Genomic DNA, 20108 nt, shown 5'->3' with positions numbered 1-20108 from the left:
TTAGATATTACAGTTCTAACAAGTGCACAACATGGGCCTGTATTTTCTTCCTGTCAAAATTGTAATGTGTGAAGCAGCCCTCAAAGTCAGGCTGGTTCATTTGTAGACACATTTAGTAAATACTCGTTAAAACAAGGTGCGCCTTGTTTACAGTAGTGTGCATTCCCTTTCCTTGAACTGTGTTGTGCAAATAGGCTTAAATTTTTTATAAGTGCAGCTTATCTATTGTCGTGCTGATGTTGCATGGGATAGAATCCAACCCGCCCTCCTAGATAAGAGCTGACTATCATATGTTGACAGGATTTGAAAATGGGTCCTTTCAAGAAAACAACCTTTTAAAGACATTAGTGCTTAGTTCTAACAATTACATTCAAACTTGATTTATAAAAAATATGAAGCTATTTCTGTTGGACAGAATGCAACATAAATTGGCTGTCTTAACATTAAACTCATTTATACAGGCAAGCTTTATGATTGTACAAACACTGCATTGATGGTAAATTAGAAATGTCCACCCCTTAGATTATTCATATTATTTTAAGTCAGGGTGGGCAAATTCTGGCCTTTGGGCCTGATACAGACCCAGGGGCCTTCCCTTCTGGCTTACTGGCCTCTACATTCATGACCTCCCTCTCCTTAGCCCCTTTTCCCTACTGATCAGCTGTGCAGTGCTGAGGGGAGGGAGAAGATTACAAGGAACGGAGATTTAAATCTCCACGTCAGGGGTGTTGCTAGGCACTTAAAAGATTCAGAGCCCAGGCCCATGGGACACACATCTGCATAAAATTTGCATCTGTTGAACGTGTGTATATATGCATGCAAATGTAGAAATAATTACTAGAATTTATTTAAATTTCACAGGAGGCAAAGCTAGCCAATTAATTTCTCATCCAAATCATCTTAAATAAAATAAATTCTTCAATTAATTTGTACCCCATCCCAGATCATCACAAACCAATGGAACAACTTCTTTCTAAGCTTAATTGCTGTGCAGGGAGGTAGGGGGGTGTGTGTGTGTGTGTGTGTGTGTGTGTTGTAGCATGCGGGGAGGGGGAGAATTAATTTTTCCCTCTTGAGCTGCAATCCCCCTTGAAAATACTTGAGGCCTTCCTTGAGTGACCAGCCTCAGTTTATTAAGTTCAGAATCTTTTCCTTTTTAAATGTTTTAATTGTTTTAATATGGTGTTTTATTGTTTTACCTTATTCATGGCTCCAAAACCTTTGATGTGGAGCAGTATATAAATTCTGTAAATGCTTCCATTGTCAATAATGGACACTCAAGGTTCTGGGAAATAAATCCTGGGCCCTAGGAAATACTCTTGGGGTTGGGTCTCCTTGGTCCCAGGCCTAGCAACAGCCCTGGTCTTCTCTCTGTGATCTCCTGCCTTGGAACCTTAGCTAATAGCTGGGAAACTGCTGAGCAGCAGGGAAAAGAGGCCTTAGCTGTAGAGTTCTGCTGCTAAGTAGTGACTCCGCAGCACCCATTTCCTTACTGCATAGCTGTTTCCCACTGATCAGCACAGAGATGTGGAAGATTGTGGGGAGGAGAGGTTTAGACATTCCTTCCTTGAACGCTTCCCCCTTCCCTTAGTGCTGCTCAGCAAGAAAAGTCGAGCAATGTGAGGGATAATGTGTACGTGACTGAGGTGTGTATATGAATGGGGTATGTATGGATGGATGGGTGAATGGGGTATGTATAGGTAGCATCCAATGTTAGTCCTTCGTAGCGTAGACCCATTGAAATTAATGGGACTTATTTTCAGTAGGTGTACTCTACATAGGACTAACATTGGATACCGCCTGGTATGTGGATGGATAGGTGTGAATGGGTGTAAATGTGTGATAGAGAAAAGTTTAGCAAGGAGGGAGGGAAGGAGGAAAGGGTGTGGCAGAGAGAGAAATGGGGTGGCTGTTTTGCCACTGCGTGCCACTGGCTCCATTTCCGATCACTTTCCCTGGAGGGAATGTGGCCTGGGGGCAGAGGAAGGTTCTCCACCTCTTGATTACAAGTCACTTTAAGCATAGGCCTTTTCTTGAGGAGCACTTTTAAAGACACCAGTTTCTTTTCAAGATTTCCCCCCTCCCTTTATGGTGTGGGGTTTCCTTCCCATGCCTAGGTGTTTTTTTTAATCAAGCCTCATTTTGAGATGACTGGTTTGCTGGAATTGGGCCAAGAAACTTTCCCTTAATTAACAGGTGGCCCTTTCTTGTTTCCAGCCTAGCCAGGAGAAGATGAATCTTCACATGAATGTGATTTGCCCTTGATTGGCAAGTCACAAGGACGGCATGTGTTATTCTCTTGTCCTCCTCCTTTGGCGAGTCATGGTAAAAGGGGTGGAGTGTCTGTTTCCTTTGAGACTTGGGGTGGGGATTGTTAGTTGGACAAGCTAGCATTCCAAACTCCAGCTTCTTTCCCAGAAAGGGGACAGAGGTGTATGAGGCCTTCTCTGGTGACTGTTGTGTGGGACTAAGTTTAAGTTTGTGCAGGCTGGATAGATGGAAGACTAGGTTTTTTATTTTGGTGTTTTATATATCCTCTGTTTTCCTTTTGTCTCCATGAGACTTTCTTTGACGGTAAATACTTTCTTTTTGACAATAAATACTTTTTTATTTAAAAAATAAAAATTTGACGATAAATACTTTTTGACGATAAATTCTTTCGCTTCTAATTTGGATAGAAAATGTCAATTGTGGGTTTCTGACCAGATCCAAGAGAGGGGTTTTCTGATGTGACCTAACTACTCCATAATATTGCCATTTTGGATCTGGCTCTGGGAAGTGGGGTTGCTGCATAAGGGAGCTCAGGAAGGGCCAGTTTTGACCAGCCCCTGGGCATGTTCCTTCTGGAAAGATGATTAGTGTGTTAGTTTTACTAAGGTTAAAAGTGAGATGGCTACAGGCCTCCCAGAATAAAACTAACACCTTGAACCATTCAGAAGTATTACTGGCAGGTTCTTTTCAAGTAACATTTAAGATTCACTTTGGGATTATATCAGCAAATATCAAACAGCCCGAAGCAGTTGTTGTGCTGAAATTTATTTATTTAAGCTGCTTCTATACCACTTGACATCCCAGGATCTCCGAATGGTTTACATAAAAGCACATAAAATTCAGTATAAAAATGAATATAGAAACAGTATAAAACAGTAAGTACATTAAAAACTTTACAACAAAAGCAGTAAAACAGAGCAGTGTCATGATCGACTACAAGTCAGGGAAAGCCTGAGTGAACAAATACGTTTTCAAAAGATTTATGGAGTTCACCATGGTTTCCGTCTCTTCAACCACACATGGTTTTCCAGAGGGTGGGTGCCACTGCCGAGAAGGCCCGCTTATGTGCTGTTGCCTGACGACACACTGTTGGTCATGGAATAACCACTAAGGCCTCCTCGGAAATTCTCATGGGTTGATTTGGTGTATATAGAGGAAGGTGGTCAGCTAGGTATTATTATGTAAACTTTATATTTTTTAGTGTACTGGAAGAGATCAATGAAAGTTTTTGCTAAACTTGCAGACATTTTGCTATACTTGTAGGTATTTTCATGGAGTCAAGCTGTGTTGTTCACCTGCAGTTATTGCTTTTGATTTTATGTCAGCTACAGCTTATTAGCCACTGTCAAAGCTTGTCTTGATAGTGAGGACAAATGTATTAGGTTATTCACTGTTAAATGAATGGCTTGTCATTTTTATCATGATTACCGTGGAAACTAAATTGCATGTAACTTTCTATTTGCAGCTGGTTTTAGGAGGCCTGTGGTGATGTTTGGTCCCATTGCAGATATAGCAATGGAGAAGTTGTGCAATGAGTTGCCTGAGCTATATCAACCTGCCAGTAAGTTATTCAATGTTCCTTTCGTATTTATTGTATTTATTTTATTCCAATTATTTATTAGTCACTTTTCAGGAACAAGTCCTCACAAAACAACATATTCACACACACAAGTAGATACAACAGAGTGTTTGGTAGAATATGTAAGCATAAAGTGAATGCAGGTGAATAATAAAAAGATACATTTTTTACCCTTTATTGAACACCGGAACTAAAGAAGCCAAGCGAATATTAACTAGAAGAGAGTTCCACAATTGCGGGGCCACCACCAAGAAGGACTTGTCTTGTGTGCTTGGCAACCTAGTTGATTCCACCAGCGGGCACACAAGCAGGACCTCTGACGAAGATCTTAGATTACAAGCAGGGACATATGGGTGCAGACAGTCCTTAAGGTAACCTAGTCCTAAACTGTTCATGGCCTTACAGGTTAACCAGCACTTTGAATTGGGCCTGGAAATGCACTGGTGGTCAGTGCAACTGGTGCAAGAGTGGTGTCACATGTTCAGATGTTCCGGCCCTCATCAGAATCTGGGTAGCAACATTTTGCACCAGTTGAAAAATCCGTCAGTATTTGATGGTCTTCTAAAAAGTAATTTAAACAAATAATAACACAAATGTATTACCTTTGCAGAAACAGAACCTAAAGATGCAGGCTCAGAGAAGTCCACTGGTGTTGTGCGCTTGAACACCGTGAGGCAAATTATTGAGCAGGCATGTATTTTCCCCTTATGTTTTCCTTTATTATGATGGAAAGCAAAGTAGGAGATATTGATAGTGCCTATTGTGTCCCCCCACCTCTTTTTTTTCTCCATAAGCATAACCTCCATATTACCTCTCTTTTTTATCAGGATAAACATGCTTTGCTGGATGTGACTCCCAAAGCTGTGGATCTGTTAAACTACACTCAGTGGTTCCCAATTGTAGTATTTTTCAACCCAGACAGCAAACAGGGTGTGAAAATCATGAGGCAAAGGCTAATGCCCACATCCAACAAGAGCTCACGGAAGCTTTTTGATCAAGCAAATAAGTTGAAAAAGACTTGTTTGCACCTTTTTACAGGTAGGTGAAAATATGTCTCTTCTTTTGTCTTCTGCTAAAGCATTTGTAGGGGTAGAGCAGGGGTGGAGAACCTCATTCCCAATCTGGCCCTCCGGAGTTCATATTCCAGCTTTTGTGCCATTTTTCCTCATTCTGAAAGGTTGAAAGGCCTCTCCTAAGGCTTAGCTAATGGCAGGAAGCACTTTAAGCTAAATTATGCTGGTATTTTTAGCCCTGACCCTTTTGCCTTCAACCCCACTCACCAATGGAATGGGGCCCCCTGAGAGCTTCTCCGAAATGGAATTCAGCCCTTGAGCTGAAAGAAGTTCTGCACCTAGCATAGAGTGAATTTTGGATGATCATGCTTGAGCAAGATATGACATCATTAGACTGGACAATATCAGCAAAATCAAATATTGCTGCCCTCCAAGTCTTGCTGTAATAAATGGGGTGTGAGTGGGCATTTATGTCTTGAATCTTACGTATGAATCATGCCTTTCAAATTTGCTGGTTACCTAGTTTCATGCAAGAGCTATTTTTTGCCTCTTTCATCACATAAGAAGCTTTTGTTTAACTTCTACAATGGGCCTTGCCCATCACGTTCAAATACGTTATTTTAAAAGGCAACAAAATAATCAGTGGGATCAGTTACTCCTGCTTTCCAACAGGCAGCAGAATATACAGCTATGTTTTCCAAAGATTTTTAAAGGATGCTATAAGGATCCATTCCTACTGAAGTCAGAACAAGAAGCAGTGGTTTGAAATTCTAGGATGGTGATTTTAAATAATTAGGGAGAATATTTTAAATATAAGAATATTTGAGCAATGGAATAAGCTGCCCGGGGGAAGCTACAGAGTGCCCTTTCTTGAAAACCTTGTCTAGATGTTCTGAATGTAAACATATGGTTACAATACCAGATGGATGACACTATATCATATAATATGAGCATAGATGTTCAGGTGCTACACTCCTGCAAGCCCTGTTCCAGGGGTCTCCAACCTTTTCAGGCCCATGGGTACATTTGGATAAACTGGCATGGGTGCCAGTACAAAATGGCTGCTGTGAGAGGCGTGGCTAGTCACAAGAAGATGGCTGCCATGGGAGGCATAGCTAGCCACAAAATGACAAGAAGTTAAGTCAGATCTAGAAAATCAGAAATGGATCATCATCACTTTGCTTCATTTTTACATGGGAACTGCAGAACTACCACCCAATTAAAGCTATATATTGTGTCTATATACTGCAGAATAAAAATCGCAGATCCTGTGCTTGCTATGGCACAAAAACATGGATGTTCATGATTTTTACACGGGATGTCAACAAAGCAGCTATCAAATCACAATACACACCTGTGGATACAGAGGTGACCTGTGATTTGTAGGGAATCCCTTGTAATAATTGTACTTTAAAAATGGAGCTTAAAACATTTGGGAGGGAGGAGGGGAATCCCCCTTGATACAGATGAGAAGAGCTCTGAATGAGGAAGTGACATTTGGAGAAGGGGAGAAATTACACCACAGACTCCTTGACCCCAGTTTTTGAACTGCTGTGCTGGGAATGTGCGGTTTTGGTACAATCTCAGTGTTTGCGTGTATACTGGGTGGCTGGAAGGAATATTTCTATTCTTCATGAAAGAATGGCCTCATCTCAACATCCCAGTGACAGATGTAATGGGGTAGGCAGGAGAAGGGAGCAGCAGCGCTAACTGGGAAGATTTTAAAATTCCGTAAAAAAGGATACTGACACTGATGGGAGCTTCCTTACTAAGGCAATCTCGTCCATTATTACACGGAAGTAAGTCACATTGAACTCAGAGAATCTTATTCTAAGTAGACCTAGATAGGATGGCTCTGCCCATGCCATACATGCACCCCCTCGCTTTCACTCACTCACGAGTTAAATGTGTCCTCAGTCCCACTAACATGGCAACACATGCTGTAGGTGGGGAGAGGAGAACCCCAGGAGTTGGAGCAGTTAAGAAGAAAGGAAAGGAAAGGAAAAAGATCACAAGAAAGAAGGAAAGAGAATTGGGGTAGTGGGAGGGGAGAGAGAAATGCAGAAGCAATAGAAAAGGAGAGAAGGAAAAGGAATGAGAAAAGGGGAGGAAGTGAAAAAAAAGGAGAATAGTTTGGGAAAAGCTATCAGCAATGGACTCAGATGGCTCTGTCTTTTAACTACTTGTGGGCAGGGAGGACTACAGCAATTTTTTCTCCTCTCACCTGTATGAAGCAGCTATTAAAGAAAGGTTTCTCCATTTTTTCACTTTCCGTGCCTCCATCCTCCCTTCTTCTCAACTCCTCCTCTAGCTCTACCTAATCAGAGCGTAGAGATGGTGCCTGCCACACAACAGCCCCTTTCCTCCACCCCCACATGTTCTGTCTTTCCAACCCTTGGAAAAGTAGGGAGAGAGACATGCTGCAGAAGAGATTATTACTAGCAGCAGCAGGGCAGGAAGAGAATGAAGGAGGTATGAATGCTCTCTTGTCTTATCCGAGACCCCCTTTCTCTTTCTCTCAGCTCAGTTTGCAAACCTCCCTCCACTCAAATGCAAAGCTGCACAGCATCTGAGTGCTCTAAGCTGCAAAGCCCCATGTCGAGGCATACTGCAAAGCCCCCCAATGCAACTGCATGGTGCCAAATGGAAAGCAAGCCTCACATGTGCTTCCAAGCTGCTGCCAGCTCCGTCTGTAAATGGCGAGCAGGGAAGGAGGTGGCAGCAGCAGCAAGGGAGACTGTAGAGAGCACTAACTCCCCAGCAGCATTTAACCTTGTTAGTCAGCAGTAGGCAAGCCCTCCAGAGTCAGACCGCCATGAAAAAAGCCTTCTGCATCAGGAAACACTGCTTCTGCTTCCTGCTCTGTCCATCCACAGGAAGCAGAAGGGAAGACGGACATAGGCTGTCCCTCACTCCTCCTCCCGACATCTCCCCAGCCCCAGTGGTATAGCTGCTGCTACACTTCCCAACTTCCACAAAAACAAAGGTATTTTTAAAAAAGGAGTAGTTGCCACAGCATTGGGGAGAGCTGAGATCCTTGTGGGTGCACTGGAACCCGTGGATGCTGTGTTGGGGACCCTTGCCCAATTGAAATAGGGGTTGAGTAGGGAAGTTTCTCAGAAAAGGTTGGTCTAACACCTCTTGGTGTTGATTTTAAATTGCGGCAGGGGATTGTCAGAGAAGATGAAATCAATAATAAGCTACAGAAGACGTATCACAAAAACAGACACCCCAACATGTGACTGAACTAAGACCAAAAGCATGCACAAAAAATGGTACCATAATTTAGCATAAAAACCCACAGCTGATTACTAATTTAATCGTCCTTAAACTTACACAGATTGGGCACTGCCCTGTTGTTGTGCTGTGCTTTTAATCATTGAACATCCTACCCTAGGATGGCTGGGATAGCTAGGTGACCAGTGAGGTACCCAAACGTGATGGAGGAAGTGCCCTTGTTCATTTGAAAATGACTAAAAGCAATGCACTGAAATGTATAAGGCTAATGTTTTAAAGATCTAGTGATTCTTCTTTTTCTTTCTTTACATCTCTGCAGCTACCATTGACCTAAATTCAGCCAATGATGGCTGGTATGGCAGTCTCAAAGATTCTATTCAGCAACAACAGGGTGAAGCAGTTTGGGTTTCAGAAGGAAAGGTATATACTCAAGTGTGTGTGTGTGTGAAGCTTTCCTTTGAGAGGAGATAGTTTATGGGTACTAGGTAATTTCTCATTATATCAGGGGTGAGGAACCTCAGGCCTGGGGGCCAAATCCGGCCCTCTATGGTTGCCCAGAGGATCCTGCCCTGTTTCTTCCAACGTTTGGTGGTTTCCTGGCTTTTGTGCAATTTTCCCCCATTCTCAAAGGTTGAAATGCATCTCCTTACATTACTGGCAGTAAGAGCTTTAAGCAACAATATCCTGGTATTTTTTTGGATTGTTAGCCTCACCCCTCTTCCTTTGGCTCCGCCCACCAGTGGAATGCAGCCCTCAAGAGCTTTTCCAAAACAGTTCAGCCCTCAGGGTAAAGGCGGTTCCCCACCGCTGTATTATATGGACAGAGAACTCTCCCACGTATAGAATATAGAAGTCCCTGAACTTTATTTCAACAGTTGTGATAATCCTGGGGGGAAAAGTCTGGCTGAAAGATTTGTAGGGGAATCAAAGCAAAAAAAAGAACCACAAAAACCCTTCTAGTATATTATGTTGCTATTGATAACTGAGTCTTTTAATAGCTTTTTATGTTGCACATAATCCCATTTATTGAAGCTATGTTTGTTCTGTGTCTTACTGTGTTATATTGATGTGACAAGGAAATCATAACCTCTTCACAAAATCCTTTTTATAGCTGGAAGGAATGGACGATGACATTGAAGATCGTATGTCATACTTAACAGCTATGGGTGCTGACTACCTGAGCTGTGACAGCCGATTGATCAGCGACATGGAAGACACTGATGGAGAAGGTGGGGCGTATACAGATAACGAACTTGATGAGCCTTCCTATGAGCCAAGAGTCTCTTCCATTAGTCGGTCCTCTGAACCTGTGCAGCATGAGGAGGTGAGAGGTCCAGAATAAGATGGTGTTTTTCTTCTGTCAAAACACTGTAAAAATTGACAGTAAATCTCCAACAGAATGATGCCTGGGAAAAAGTTACTGCCATTTTGAGACATTGGTGTACATAGTTTGCACTAACAAGTGGGACGGAAATGGTAGATTAGCATGTTTTTTTTTGCTTTGACAAAAGGGGAAATTTCCCTGCTTCAAGTTTACTTGCTGTAAAAAGATGGTTGTGGATAGAAACTGCAAGATTTGCAGCTTCTATGGAAAGAGTCATGACTTGTTCTCTTTTAAACCACTATTGCCGAAGTACACTATAGAACCATTTATGAGGAGGTCTTTAAAATTGCTATAATCCACAAATGTGACAGACAACCAAGCTTTATCAATGCATACCTTTGCCTCAGAATAATCCTACCTCATGCAAATGTTGGATACAGGAGCCCTGAAAGAGCAGACTGCCAGAAAGACCCGGTTTGCACACAAACAATCCATGGTTAACAAACCATGGGTTGTTTGAGAGGACACAGGAACAAGTGAGTGTGCTGGTTCCCAATTGCTCACCCACTTCTATTTTGCTAAACAACCCAGGAATATCTTGTTCCTGGGTCGTTTGCCATGTCTGAACCCAAAACTCTGGGTTTTTGAGGGAGAAACTACCCATGGTTTATTGGTTGTTAACAAAAGCAGAAGCAGTTGAGTGGTTGGGAGCCAACACACTTGCTTATTCCCAACTGCTCACAAACAACCCACAGTTAACAAACCACAGGTTGTTTAATCGTCCGAACCAGGTCAGTGAATACTCTTAAAGCCAGGTGCTGCAACACAGGGAATAGAAACAAAAAATCTTGCCGATCAATATCATTGGCAAATCCTTACTCTAAATTGACCCCCTTCCTGAGGAAAATCACTTTCATTTTTTGCTAGCGGTTGTAACTATGCCTCACACAAGTCAAGAACTACATGTATGTATGTATAATGGGCGACTGTTACTTGTCCATAGAGTTTAAGGAAATCCAGCCCTGAACCAAGAACTCAAATGAGAAGAGCTGGTAGCAGGGAAGTTCTGAGAGATCCCAGCCCACCTCCAGCATTCAAGCCTGAGCCTCCAAAGGTAATGTGAGAGGAAAAGAGATATCACTACTAACTGGAGTTAGTGGCGTTCCATTCGGACTGGAATTAGTAGCGTTCCATTTCTAAGAGAATTTTACCTGATGTCTTTCAGTATTCCCTGCTTAGTTCCCAGCTCCAAATGTTCATCCTAGAGCTAGAGATAAGTTTAGCTATGTCTTAATTGTCTCTGTTTCCTTAGCTCATGACATCAGTGTAGGCTTTACTAGCTATATTAACCAATTTCTTGTGGTTGATCATTTCCAGACTGAATCTGTTACTTATTTATAAATGCTCACACTTGCTTTTGCTTTCATTAACAGGGTAAACTGCAAAACAAAGAAGATCCCTATGATATCCCTAAAAATTACGAAGCTAGAACAAACAGCCCTAATGCTGCTAGCACGGAAACTTCTGGAGTACCAGCTAAAGTAGCTCCTCCCCCTATAGCCATCAAACCTACTTTTGGGCGTCCTGTATTGAAATCCTCTCAGCCAGCCATTCCACCAACCGAAGTGGAGGAGAAAGCAGAGGAAGGTGTAGAGGAACAAGGGAACACACCAAAATCGGTGCTGGGGAAAGTTAAAATATTTGAGAAAATGGACCACAAGGCAAGGCTTCAAAGAATGCAAGAACTGCAAGAAGCACAAAATGCCAGGGTATTAAAAAGAACCATGATTCCACTTTTGCCTTGTATACTTGTTCAGTTTTACAATATGTTGCCACTGAATTAAACTACTATTAAAATGCAATTAAAATTATGGGTTGGATCCTGTGATCAGAGTTCCACTCGAGTAAGGGCCAAACTAAACATTCAGATAATGATGTATAATGGAGCTATGTGTGATAGTTTTCTTCACCTCCATGTAAGCACATGTGGCCCTGATTCAGATTGGGACCATGGTGCTTCAGGAGGTGGAGGTGGGGGTGTTCCTCTTCCCTGAAATTCCCCCCCCCAGGGGGGGCATTTAAAAGGGAAAAAAGCTTCAATTGATTACAATGGATACATTTTTCCTTTAACCCCCAACCCCCCCCCCCCTGGTGTGCGTGTGGATTTTCAGGAAAGAACAGGCAGGGCAGTGGGTGGAGGAAGAGATTTAATCCTAAATGGGAGAGGAAGGGGATTTCTGCTGATTTCCACTTGTGCTCCCTGAAAATCTGGGTTGGAGATTCTCAGAACTCTCCAGAACAGCATGGGAGGGCTGCAAAAGGAAGACAATTGCTCCCCTTCACTTCCCCAAAGCAGCAACTTCCATTAGATCACTCTTTTCAGAAGGACCACTCTGGATCCAAGCCATAGATCTTATGGCACACATAAAGATTCTATAGTTTTAGGCTTTACCCATTAAAGAGCCAGTGTGGTGTAGTGGCAAGAGTGTTGGACTAGGAGCTGGGAGATCTGGGTTCTAGTCCCCACTCGGCCATGGAAGCTCCCTGGGTGACTTTGGGCCAGTCACACACTCTCAGCCCAACCCACCTCACAGGGTTGTTGTTGTGAGGATGAAATGGAGAGGAGGAGGATAATGTAAGCCGCCTTGGGTTCCTTGCAAGAGGAAAAAAGGCGGGGTATAAATGCAATAAATAAATAAATAATTTTTTTTTGCCAGGAGTATTAATAACTTTGCTCTCTGCTAGTTTGCATGCATTTTGAATAATGTGGCAGTCTGTAAAGACAGAAATGGAATGTGTTCGCATCTCACTGTAGGAAATAGTATTGAGGGCAGCCATTTGTAGTTTGAAAGAAACTTGAAAATGTTCCGATCATCTATTTTCTTTTTATAGGTGGAAATAGCTCAAAAACACCCAGACATTTATGCTGTCCCTATCAAAACACAGAAGCCAGAGCAAAACTGGTCCCAGACAGCCAGGTAAAATACATTTATTTGTGCATGCTCTTGTTATATGTTTTTGTGCTTTTGAATAAGGATACGGTGCTTGTGAAACTGTGATTATGTCAGGACATGAGTCCACAAACAACTGGTTAAATGTTCTTGCTATCAAAAATCTTAAAATTTGATTTATCTCTACCCACAGTAGCTAAATTTATAATCTTGCTTTCACATTGCTCAGTGCCAAAATTACTCCCCTCTTCTGTCGCTCTGATGACATGATGTCCCTCCTCAAATCTTTTCACTGGGTTTCCAGTCATGTCTGTATCCAGTAGAAACTCCTTGTCCTTATTTTTAAATGTCCACAGTCTTTGTCCATCCTGTCTTTTGGCCCTTGTTCTTATGTCCTCCTATCCTCCAACTCTATTGCCCTTAGCAAACAAAGGTCTCCTGTTTTCTTAAACAACTCCACCATTTGCCCCCTGTACATGGAATTGCATCTCTGACTGTGGCTGTATCTAAATCTTTTGCTTGTCCTGTTGCCTAATATGTAACAGAGTTTGTCCATGTTCTTCTCTCCTTCCTTTCTCAGGGATTTGTCTCTCTTTTGTATGTTAAAATTGTAAGGTGCTACACTGATGGCACAGAATAATTAACAAAAATAATCTGGCCTTTTATTGTGAATTAGGTCCTTTGTATAGTACATTTGTATTGTCATTATTATGCTACTATAATAAAGATTTTTAACATTTTAAGGCTTTATAGGTAACAGAATAGGCAAAGCCAGACAGGCAGAAACACACACATCAATTTAGGCTGCAGCCCTATGCACACTTTTGTGGAAACAAGCCCCATTGAACACAGTGGGACTTTGTAGACATTCATAGGATTGAGCTGTTAAAGAATATTTGCAGAGACTGAAAGGGGTGTGAGTGTATTAAATGCCAAAGAATCATTAGCTGTACATTTAGTACTGATCGAAACATTGCTAGCAAAAAGCTCTTCCCTGTGCCGGTGCTCTACATACAAGCAGTAATTACTGAAAGTTTCTTACCAAGTGCAACTGTTCAGATTCTTGCAGTGTCCATACACCTATACCAGCAACCCAAGTCAGGACTGGCCCTACCATTGGACACAGGTTGAAGCAGATCACGTCAGGCAGCAGATTCTGGAGTACTGTGAAATAGCAGTGAATGATCAAACATGTAGTATTAAATTTCTTGTATGTGACTTTGGCAACATTAATAAAAGCAAAAAAGAATTGTTATTAACACAGTGTTATATTTAAATAACGTAAATAGACCATTTATATTTTTACTGCTATGGGGTGGGTGGTTGGGTGACACTTCGATTTTTTTCTCAGGTGCCAAAAGGAAAGGATAATACTTCCATACACATGTTGAACCATGTCTATTCAGATGATTGCAGTAAGGAAGTTTTAGATATTGTGTGTGAAGCACAGCCATGGGGAAGAGCTTCTTGGCAGCATTGATATGGAGGAGGTAGTGTTTGAAGCAGCCTTGAAAGTCATAAGGCTGCCTTCAACCTGGTGATAGACCTGCTTAGAATACTCACTTTCTGAGCACTAGCTATGTCCATGTTCACTTAGTGTGTTTTGATTCAGTTCCAGACCTCCAGAGCCTCAGAAACCACCTGCTAGATCTTACCTAGATAAACAAGGAAGTTATGGCAGCGATGCAGAGGAGGAAGACTATCGAAGGCAACTATCTGATCAGTCTAAACGTGGATACTATGGGCCAACATCTAGATACAGGGATACAGAATTATAGATTTATTGGCAGCCCTAGAGCCATTGTTCTGAGACACACTTGCACAGCCAAAATAGAACCCTGGCTTTTTTCAAGAGCTATATGTATATTTGGGTTACTGATGACCTCAAGATCTATCTACACACTGGAATGGCAGAACTTAACTTCATATAAGTATTGGAGAGAATGAACCACCGTTGACTGAATGCTGTTGCCTATTTTACAAAAGGACCAAAAATCTATTTTAAAAGTTTGTATTAATTTCTGGCATGTATGTATTTTTAACTTTTCCTCATCAAAATGGCCTTTAAGGATCAAAAATCTATTTTAAAAGTTTGTATTAATTTCTGGCATCTATGTATTTTTAACTTTTCCTCATTAAAATGGTCTTTTAACTTTTGTGACACGATGGAAGCTTAATAAAACAAATGCAACACTTTAGTGCAAGAAAAACAAAACAAGTGCCTTTCAAACAAAAAGTGTCTTCAATTGTTCTCAAACATTCAATGCTTGTGCAAAGCCATAATGTTTCTGTAGCCTAACTTTTGTATGTTTTATGGCTACCATTTTAACCTTGGATGTTATTTTTCTACTTCAAATAGATCTGTATACAATTTTCATAACCAATAACTGTATATATGAAAAGACTGTTTCGTAGGCTGGCTGCTACAAGGCCAGGGCATACCAATATTGAGAGAATTATGTAGAAAATAAATGAGATTATTTGTGTCTTAAACTTTTACATGAGTCATGACATAATAAAGGGATATATTCTACAAATAGTTGCCATTCTATTTGATTTTAAAAACCAAACATTTTAATAATGCCTTGAATATTAAAAGAGTATTGTTTTTTGAACTGGTTTTTCTGTTTTGTTTTCTGAGATCAGACATTTAAATGGAACGAAGCAGTTCATGAGGGTATTTCTTTTTGATTTCTGTTTTTGGTCTACAATTAACAAAGTGTGTATTTTCATTATCTCTTCAAGGGGAGTATATTTGGTGGTCCTGCAGAAGAATATTAGGAAATTAACAATGGGGCCTATTTAAGTGCTAAGGTCTACAAGCACTGGAAATACAAGAGGTCAGGATAGTGCAATACACGTTCTTATGGTATGTCAATCCCATGCACGTGCTTACTGTCAACTTATCCCCGTTGGACCTGAATGTGAACTCCATAATTCAGAATCATTTTTCAGGGACAAAGCCAACTGTGCCCCTGGCTAGCAATGTGAGCATTGGCTATCAGTTTGTGGGGGTGGATGGGTGGAGTGGGAGGGAAGGAGGGGGTGACCTTGCCTGTTAAAGATCTTCTGTTGCAAATGTGCATACTTCTCTGTCTACTGTCATCTCTTAACTCCAAATAGCAATCTCTTTTTTAATACAAAGCTCATTGGTGGAACTTTTTTTTTTTATCCTGGTGCAAGGGGTGGATAATATAAGCATATCAAGTTTCTTTACGATATGCTGCTGTCCATCACAGAGACCATTTATAGCATAAGTGCAATAGTTCATACTCTTTTTCTTAGCTGATGGATACATACCCTCATCATCTATGCCTGTGCATCCTTATTAAGGTCTTTGTTGAAATCTGTAGGAGATGGACTCTGTTTTTACAGAGCAGTAGTTATTCAGGGGTGGGTTTTTAAAGTTCTTCTAATGCATTAGCATTCTATGCATAGAAGACTTGTTCTCACAGTAACTTTGAAATTATTTATTTATTTATTTATTAAATTTCTTAATTGCCCATCTGGCCGGCCACCCAGCCACTCTGGGCGATGTACAATGGTACAATTTAAAACAGTAAAATTATTCATTAAAGCATTATTTAAAAATACCCTAACCCACCCCAAATGCCTGCCACCTCAGCACCGAAGTGATGTGATCACGCCTGTGGCTGCCTTTAATCAGGCAAGTCGACGCGTTCTGCACCAGCTGCAGCTTCCGAACCATCTTCAAGGGTAACCCCGTGTAGAGCGCATTACAGTAGTCTAGACAAGAGAGCAGGGCACGTAGTACCGATGGGAGCAGATGGTTGGGAAGATAGGGGCACAGCTGCTGTATCAGATGGAGTTGGTACAACGCTGTCCGGCTCATGTCTGACACCTGAGCCTCCATGGACAGCTGGGAGTCCAAAATGACCCCCAGGCTACGGACCTGGTCTTTCAAGGGTAGCCATACCCCATTCAACACCAGGTCAACATCCCCCAACCTACTCTTGTCTCCCACCAAAAGTACCTCGGTCTTGTCAGGGTTCAGCTTTTGCTTATTCCTCCCCATCCAGCCACTCACCATCTCCAGACATTTGGACAGGGATTCTACGGCCAACCTTGGTGAAGATTTGAATGAGAGGTAGAGATACGTGTCATCCGCATATTGATGACACCGCACCCCAAACCTCCTGATGATAGCCCCCAGCGGCTTCACACAGATGTTAAATAACATCGGGGAGAGGATGGAACTCTGTGGCAGCCCACATGTGAGCAGCAACGGGTCCAATACCTCCTCTCCCAGTGCTACCCTCTGGTACCTGCTGGAGAGGAAAGACCGGAACCACTGTAATACGATGTCTCCAGTGCCCATCCTCTCCAGACAGTCCAGGAGGATACCGAGGTCAATGGTATCAAAAGCTTCTGAGAGGTCAAGGAGAACAAGGAAGGAGCATTCACCCCTATCTAGAGCCCTCCTCATATCATCCACCACAGCGACCAAGGCCGTTTCTGAAGCCCAATTGAAATGGATCTAGATAATTGGCTTTTTCCAAGTGTGCCTTCATCTGCATCGCCACTACCCGCTCAATGATCTTGCCTAAAAATGGCAGATTCAAGACTGGGCGAAAGTTGTTCAAAACTTAGGGATCCAAGGAGGGCTTTTTAAAGAGCAGTCTTATCACTGCCTCCTTGAGGGCTGATGGCATCACTCCCTCCTCAAGGGAGGCATTCACCACCGCCCTGATCCCCACACCCAATCTCTCTGCAGCTCATAATGAGCCAAGATGGACAAGGTTCAAGAAAGCAGGTGGTCGGCTTTACAGATGAATGGGGGGAATGGGGCCTAAACAATGGCCTGCAGGCCCCTGATGTACTTCAATTTCTGAAACTAAACAGGTCTGAGTCTAGACACTACTGAGAAAACTCAGGTGTCACTTGGAGCTCCCAAATGGAATGGCAGCATAAAAAGTAATACATCAAAAATATATTTGAACCATAGCTGAATTGTAAAAATGAACTATGTCTCTTGTCACAATGATCCTTTGATGTCTTCGAGCCAGGGCACTCTTTACAGGTAAAATAACCTCCTTACCTCTCAGCGATAAGTTGTAGAACTATTTGCCACATGGATACCTTCCTGTCTTTATGCTGAAGCTCTCTGCTCCTGCTCCCTGTAGGTGACTGCTGCTGGCAGAATCCTGGAAACTTATAGTGGTGAAAGCTGGACACTGCATCGTTGTGCATGTCTTGGGCAGGATGGAGATCACTTGCCTCAGAGAGCTGTTTTTAGCATAATTGCCACAGCAACTGTAGCATGTACTCCAGTCCCTAGAATTTTGGATGTTTTAAAGAAGTGATAGGAGAAGAAGCATAGCAGAGCTGCACTTTCTCTTATTATTCTGCTGTAACTTTTTTTAAAAGGAGGGGGGGAACGTGTGACCTTTTGCACTTGGACTTTGCAGTCTCCGCACAAAATATTCCTTTGCAAAAGTGCAATCTAAAGGGTAATTAACTTGTGCTTCCTTTTCCCACCGCCTCAGAATGTATTTAAGAAGATATAACATGTTCTTGGTGTCCAGGAAGCAAGACAGGACATCAACTAGTAATAAGAGAATGCATCTTTTCTCATTTGCTCTTTATGGATAAGTGAACTGACTAACATCTAAAGTGAAAGACAATACCGATGATGTAACTCGTAAGAGTTTATCAAAAGCTTGGTACCGGTAAACAGTAAACTGTTAGTGTCAGTTCAATGTTTGTCCCTAATTCTTATAACAATGTTGAATATGTGGATAAGCTTTAATACTCTTGCTAAAATAATCAGCTGGGGAACTTTTAATGTCAGGTTAATTTTGTTTTGAATTTCATGGTTAGGTATACAGGTGAGTGAAAGGCTATACCTGTTTCTATCTGTCTGCACATGAGCAGGGCCCATATTGCAGAATTTTTCTCAGCTCACTTTCCTTTCTGAAGGTTCTCAGATAACCACAGAAGATAATCACTTGGCTGTGTTTACCTCTTCAAAAGCCTGGATTCCCCCACCCCTAGTTTTAATTATATAGTAATTTAGGAATAGTCATGCACGTGGCACCTTATACAGCCCTGTAATTATATAGTACCAGGAGTCCCAATTAAAGACGTCAAAAATTAAAATTTCACAGTTGCTTTTCAGGACAAAGATAGCAGCAAAGCTCATAAGAACAATGTAATTAATGGCTATAGCTTTTTGAATAGGGAAGAGAGTGCTTTTAAAGCACAACTCCCCTCTCCTTGTTATCACTTAACATGCAATTGAATATGTATTTGGCGTGAACACTGTATTGGTGGTGTTTGATCTGCGATGGTTCACTTTCACACATAACATCACCACTTGATGCATGATGAGCATGCATGTGTGATCCAGTCTTTGGAGCTTATTTGTACAATGTATATTCGCTTATTTTAAACTTTCTACACCTATGACATAACTAACACATAAGGGCCACAGCCCAACATAACTAAGTGCACTTAAGCCTATTGAAATGCTAGCTCAGTGTTGGAATGGGGTCAATATGTAGGTGAAAGGAAAGTCAAAACTTCCTGAAGTGAAAATTCTGGACAACCTACACAAGCAATGGTGCAATGCGCTTTTGATTTTCAGTCAATTGTTACAGCAAATTTCTTGGTTTATTGGAACGTACATAGGAACACAGTTTTTGTACCATACAGATTATTTGCTTCAATGTTGTTGTTGTTGTTCAGTCGTTCAGTCGTATCCAACTCTTCGTGACCCCATGGACCATAGCACGCCAGGCCCTTCTGTCCTCCGCTCTCTCCCGGAGCGTGCTCAAGTCCATATTCATTGCATCAGTGATGCTATTTAGCCATCTCATCCTCTGCCGTCCCCTTCTCCTTTTGCCTTCAGTCTTTCCCAGCATCAGGGTCTTTTCCAGAGAGTTTTCTCTTCGCATTAGGTGGCCAAAATATTTGAGCTTCAGTATCTGTCCTTCCAATGAGCACTCAGGGTTTATTTCCTTTAGGATGGACTGATCTGACCTCCTTGCAGTCCAGGGGACTCGTAAGAGTCTTCTCCAGCACCACAGTTTGAAAGCATCAGTTCTTCGGCGCTCAGCCTTCCTTATAGTCCAGCTCTCACAGCCATACGTTACTACTGGGAAAACCATAGCTTTGATTAGACGGACCTTTGTCGGCAAGGTAATGTCTCTGCTTCTTACTATGCTGCCTAGGTTTGCCATAGCTTTCCTCCCAAGGAGCAAGCATCTTTTAATTTCATTGCTACAGTCACGGTCTGCGGTGATTTTGGAGCCCAAGAAAATAAAATCTGTCACTGCTTCCATTTCTTCCCCTTCTATATGCCAGGAAGTGATGGGGCCAGATGCCATGATCTTCGTTATTTTAATGTTGAGTTTCAAACCAGCTTTTGTACTCTCCTCTTTCACCCTCAACAAGAGGCTCTTTAGATCCTCTTCACTTTCTGCCATTAGGGTGGTATCATCTGCGTATCTGAGGTTGTTGATAATTCTCCCGGCAATCTTAATTCCGACCTGAGATTCATCCAACCCAGCGTTTCTCATGATGTAGTCTGCATATAAATTAAATAAGCAGGGCGACAATATGCAGCCTTGTCGTACTCTTTCCCAATTTTGAACCAATCGGTTGTTCCATGTCCGGTTCTTACTGTTGCTTCTTGACCCTCGTACAGGTTTCTCAGGAGACAGGTAAGGTGGTCTGGTACTCCCATCTCTTTAAGAATTTCCCACAGTTTG

At 41.9% G+C, this 20108-nt stretch overlaps 1 protein-coding gene across 7 annotated transcripts in view; it reads left to right on the top strand.

The window, feature by feature from the left end:
- The window catches only part of TJP2 (tight junction protein 2), a 102477-nt gene extending 86961 nt beyond the window's left edge, over positions 1 to 15516 (top strand). For all 7 annotated transcript variants that reach the window (XM_084834338.1, XM_084834339.1, XM_084834342.1 and 4 more), the window contains 9 exons: positions 3737 to 3832; positions 4461 to 4540; positions 4678 to 4888; positions 8420 to 8520; positions 9212 to 9424; positions 10428 to 10538; positions 10858 to 11193; positions 12317 to 12402; positions 13988 to 15516. In XM_084834338.1, coding sequence (XP_084690464.1) covers positions 3737 to 3832; positions 4461 to 4540; positions 4678 to 4888; positions 8420 to 8520; positions 9212 to 9424; positions 10428 to 10538; positions 10858 to 11193; positions 12317 to 12402; positions 13988 to 14153 — 1400 coding nt within the window. In that variant the 3' untranslated portion in view covers positions 14154 to 15516. The remainder of the gene's footprint in view (positions 1 to 3736; positions 3833 to 4460; positions 4541 to 4677; positions 4889 to 8419; positions 8521 to 9211; positions 9425 to 10427; positions 10539 to 10857; positions 11194 to 12316; positions 12403 to 13987) is intronic.
- Positions 15517 to 20108: the final 4592 nt, after the last annotated feature.

Source organism: Heloderma suspectum, chromosome 2 (assembly GCF_057233095.1).
Source record: "Heloderma suspectum isolate Gila_16-S chromosome 2, 16-S_ref, whole genome shotgun sequence".
In the NCBI taxonomy this organism is placed as follows: domain Eukaryota; kingdom Metazoa; phylum Chordata; class Lepidosauria; order Squamata; family Helodermatidae; genus Heloderma; species Heloderma suspectum.
Note: the sequence above shows the minus strand (reverse complement) of the source record. Positions and strands in the feature narration are given on the sequence as shown.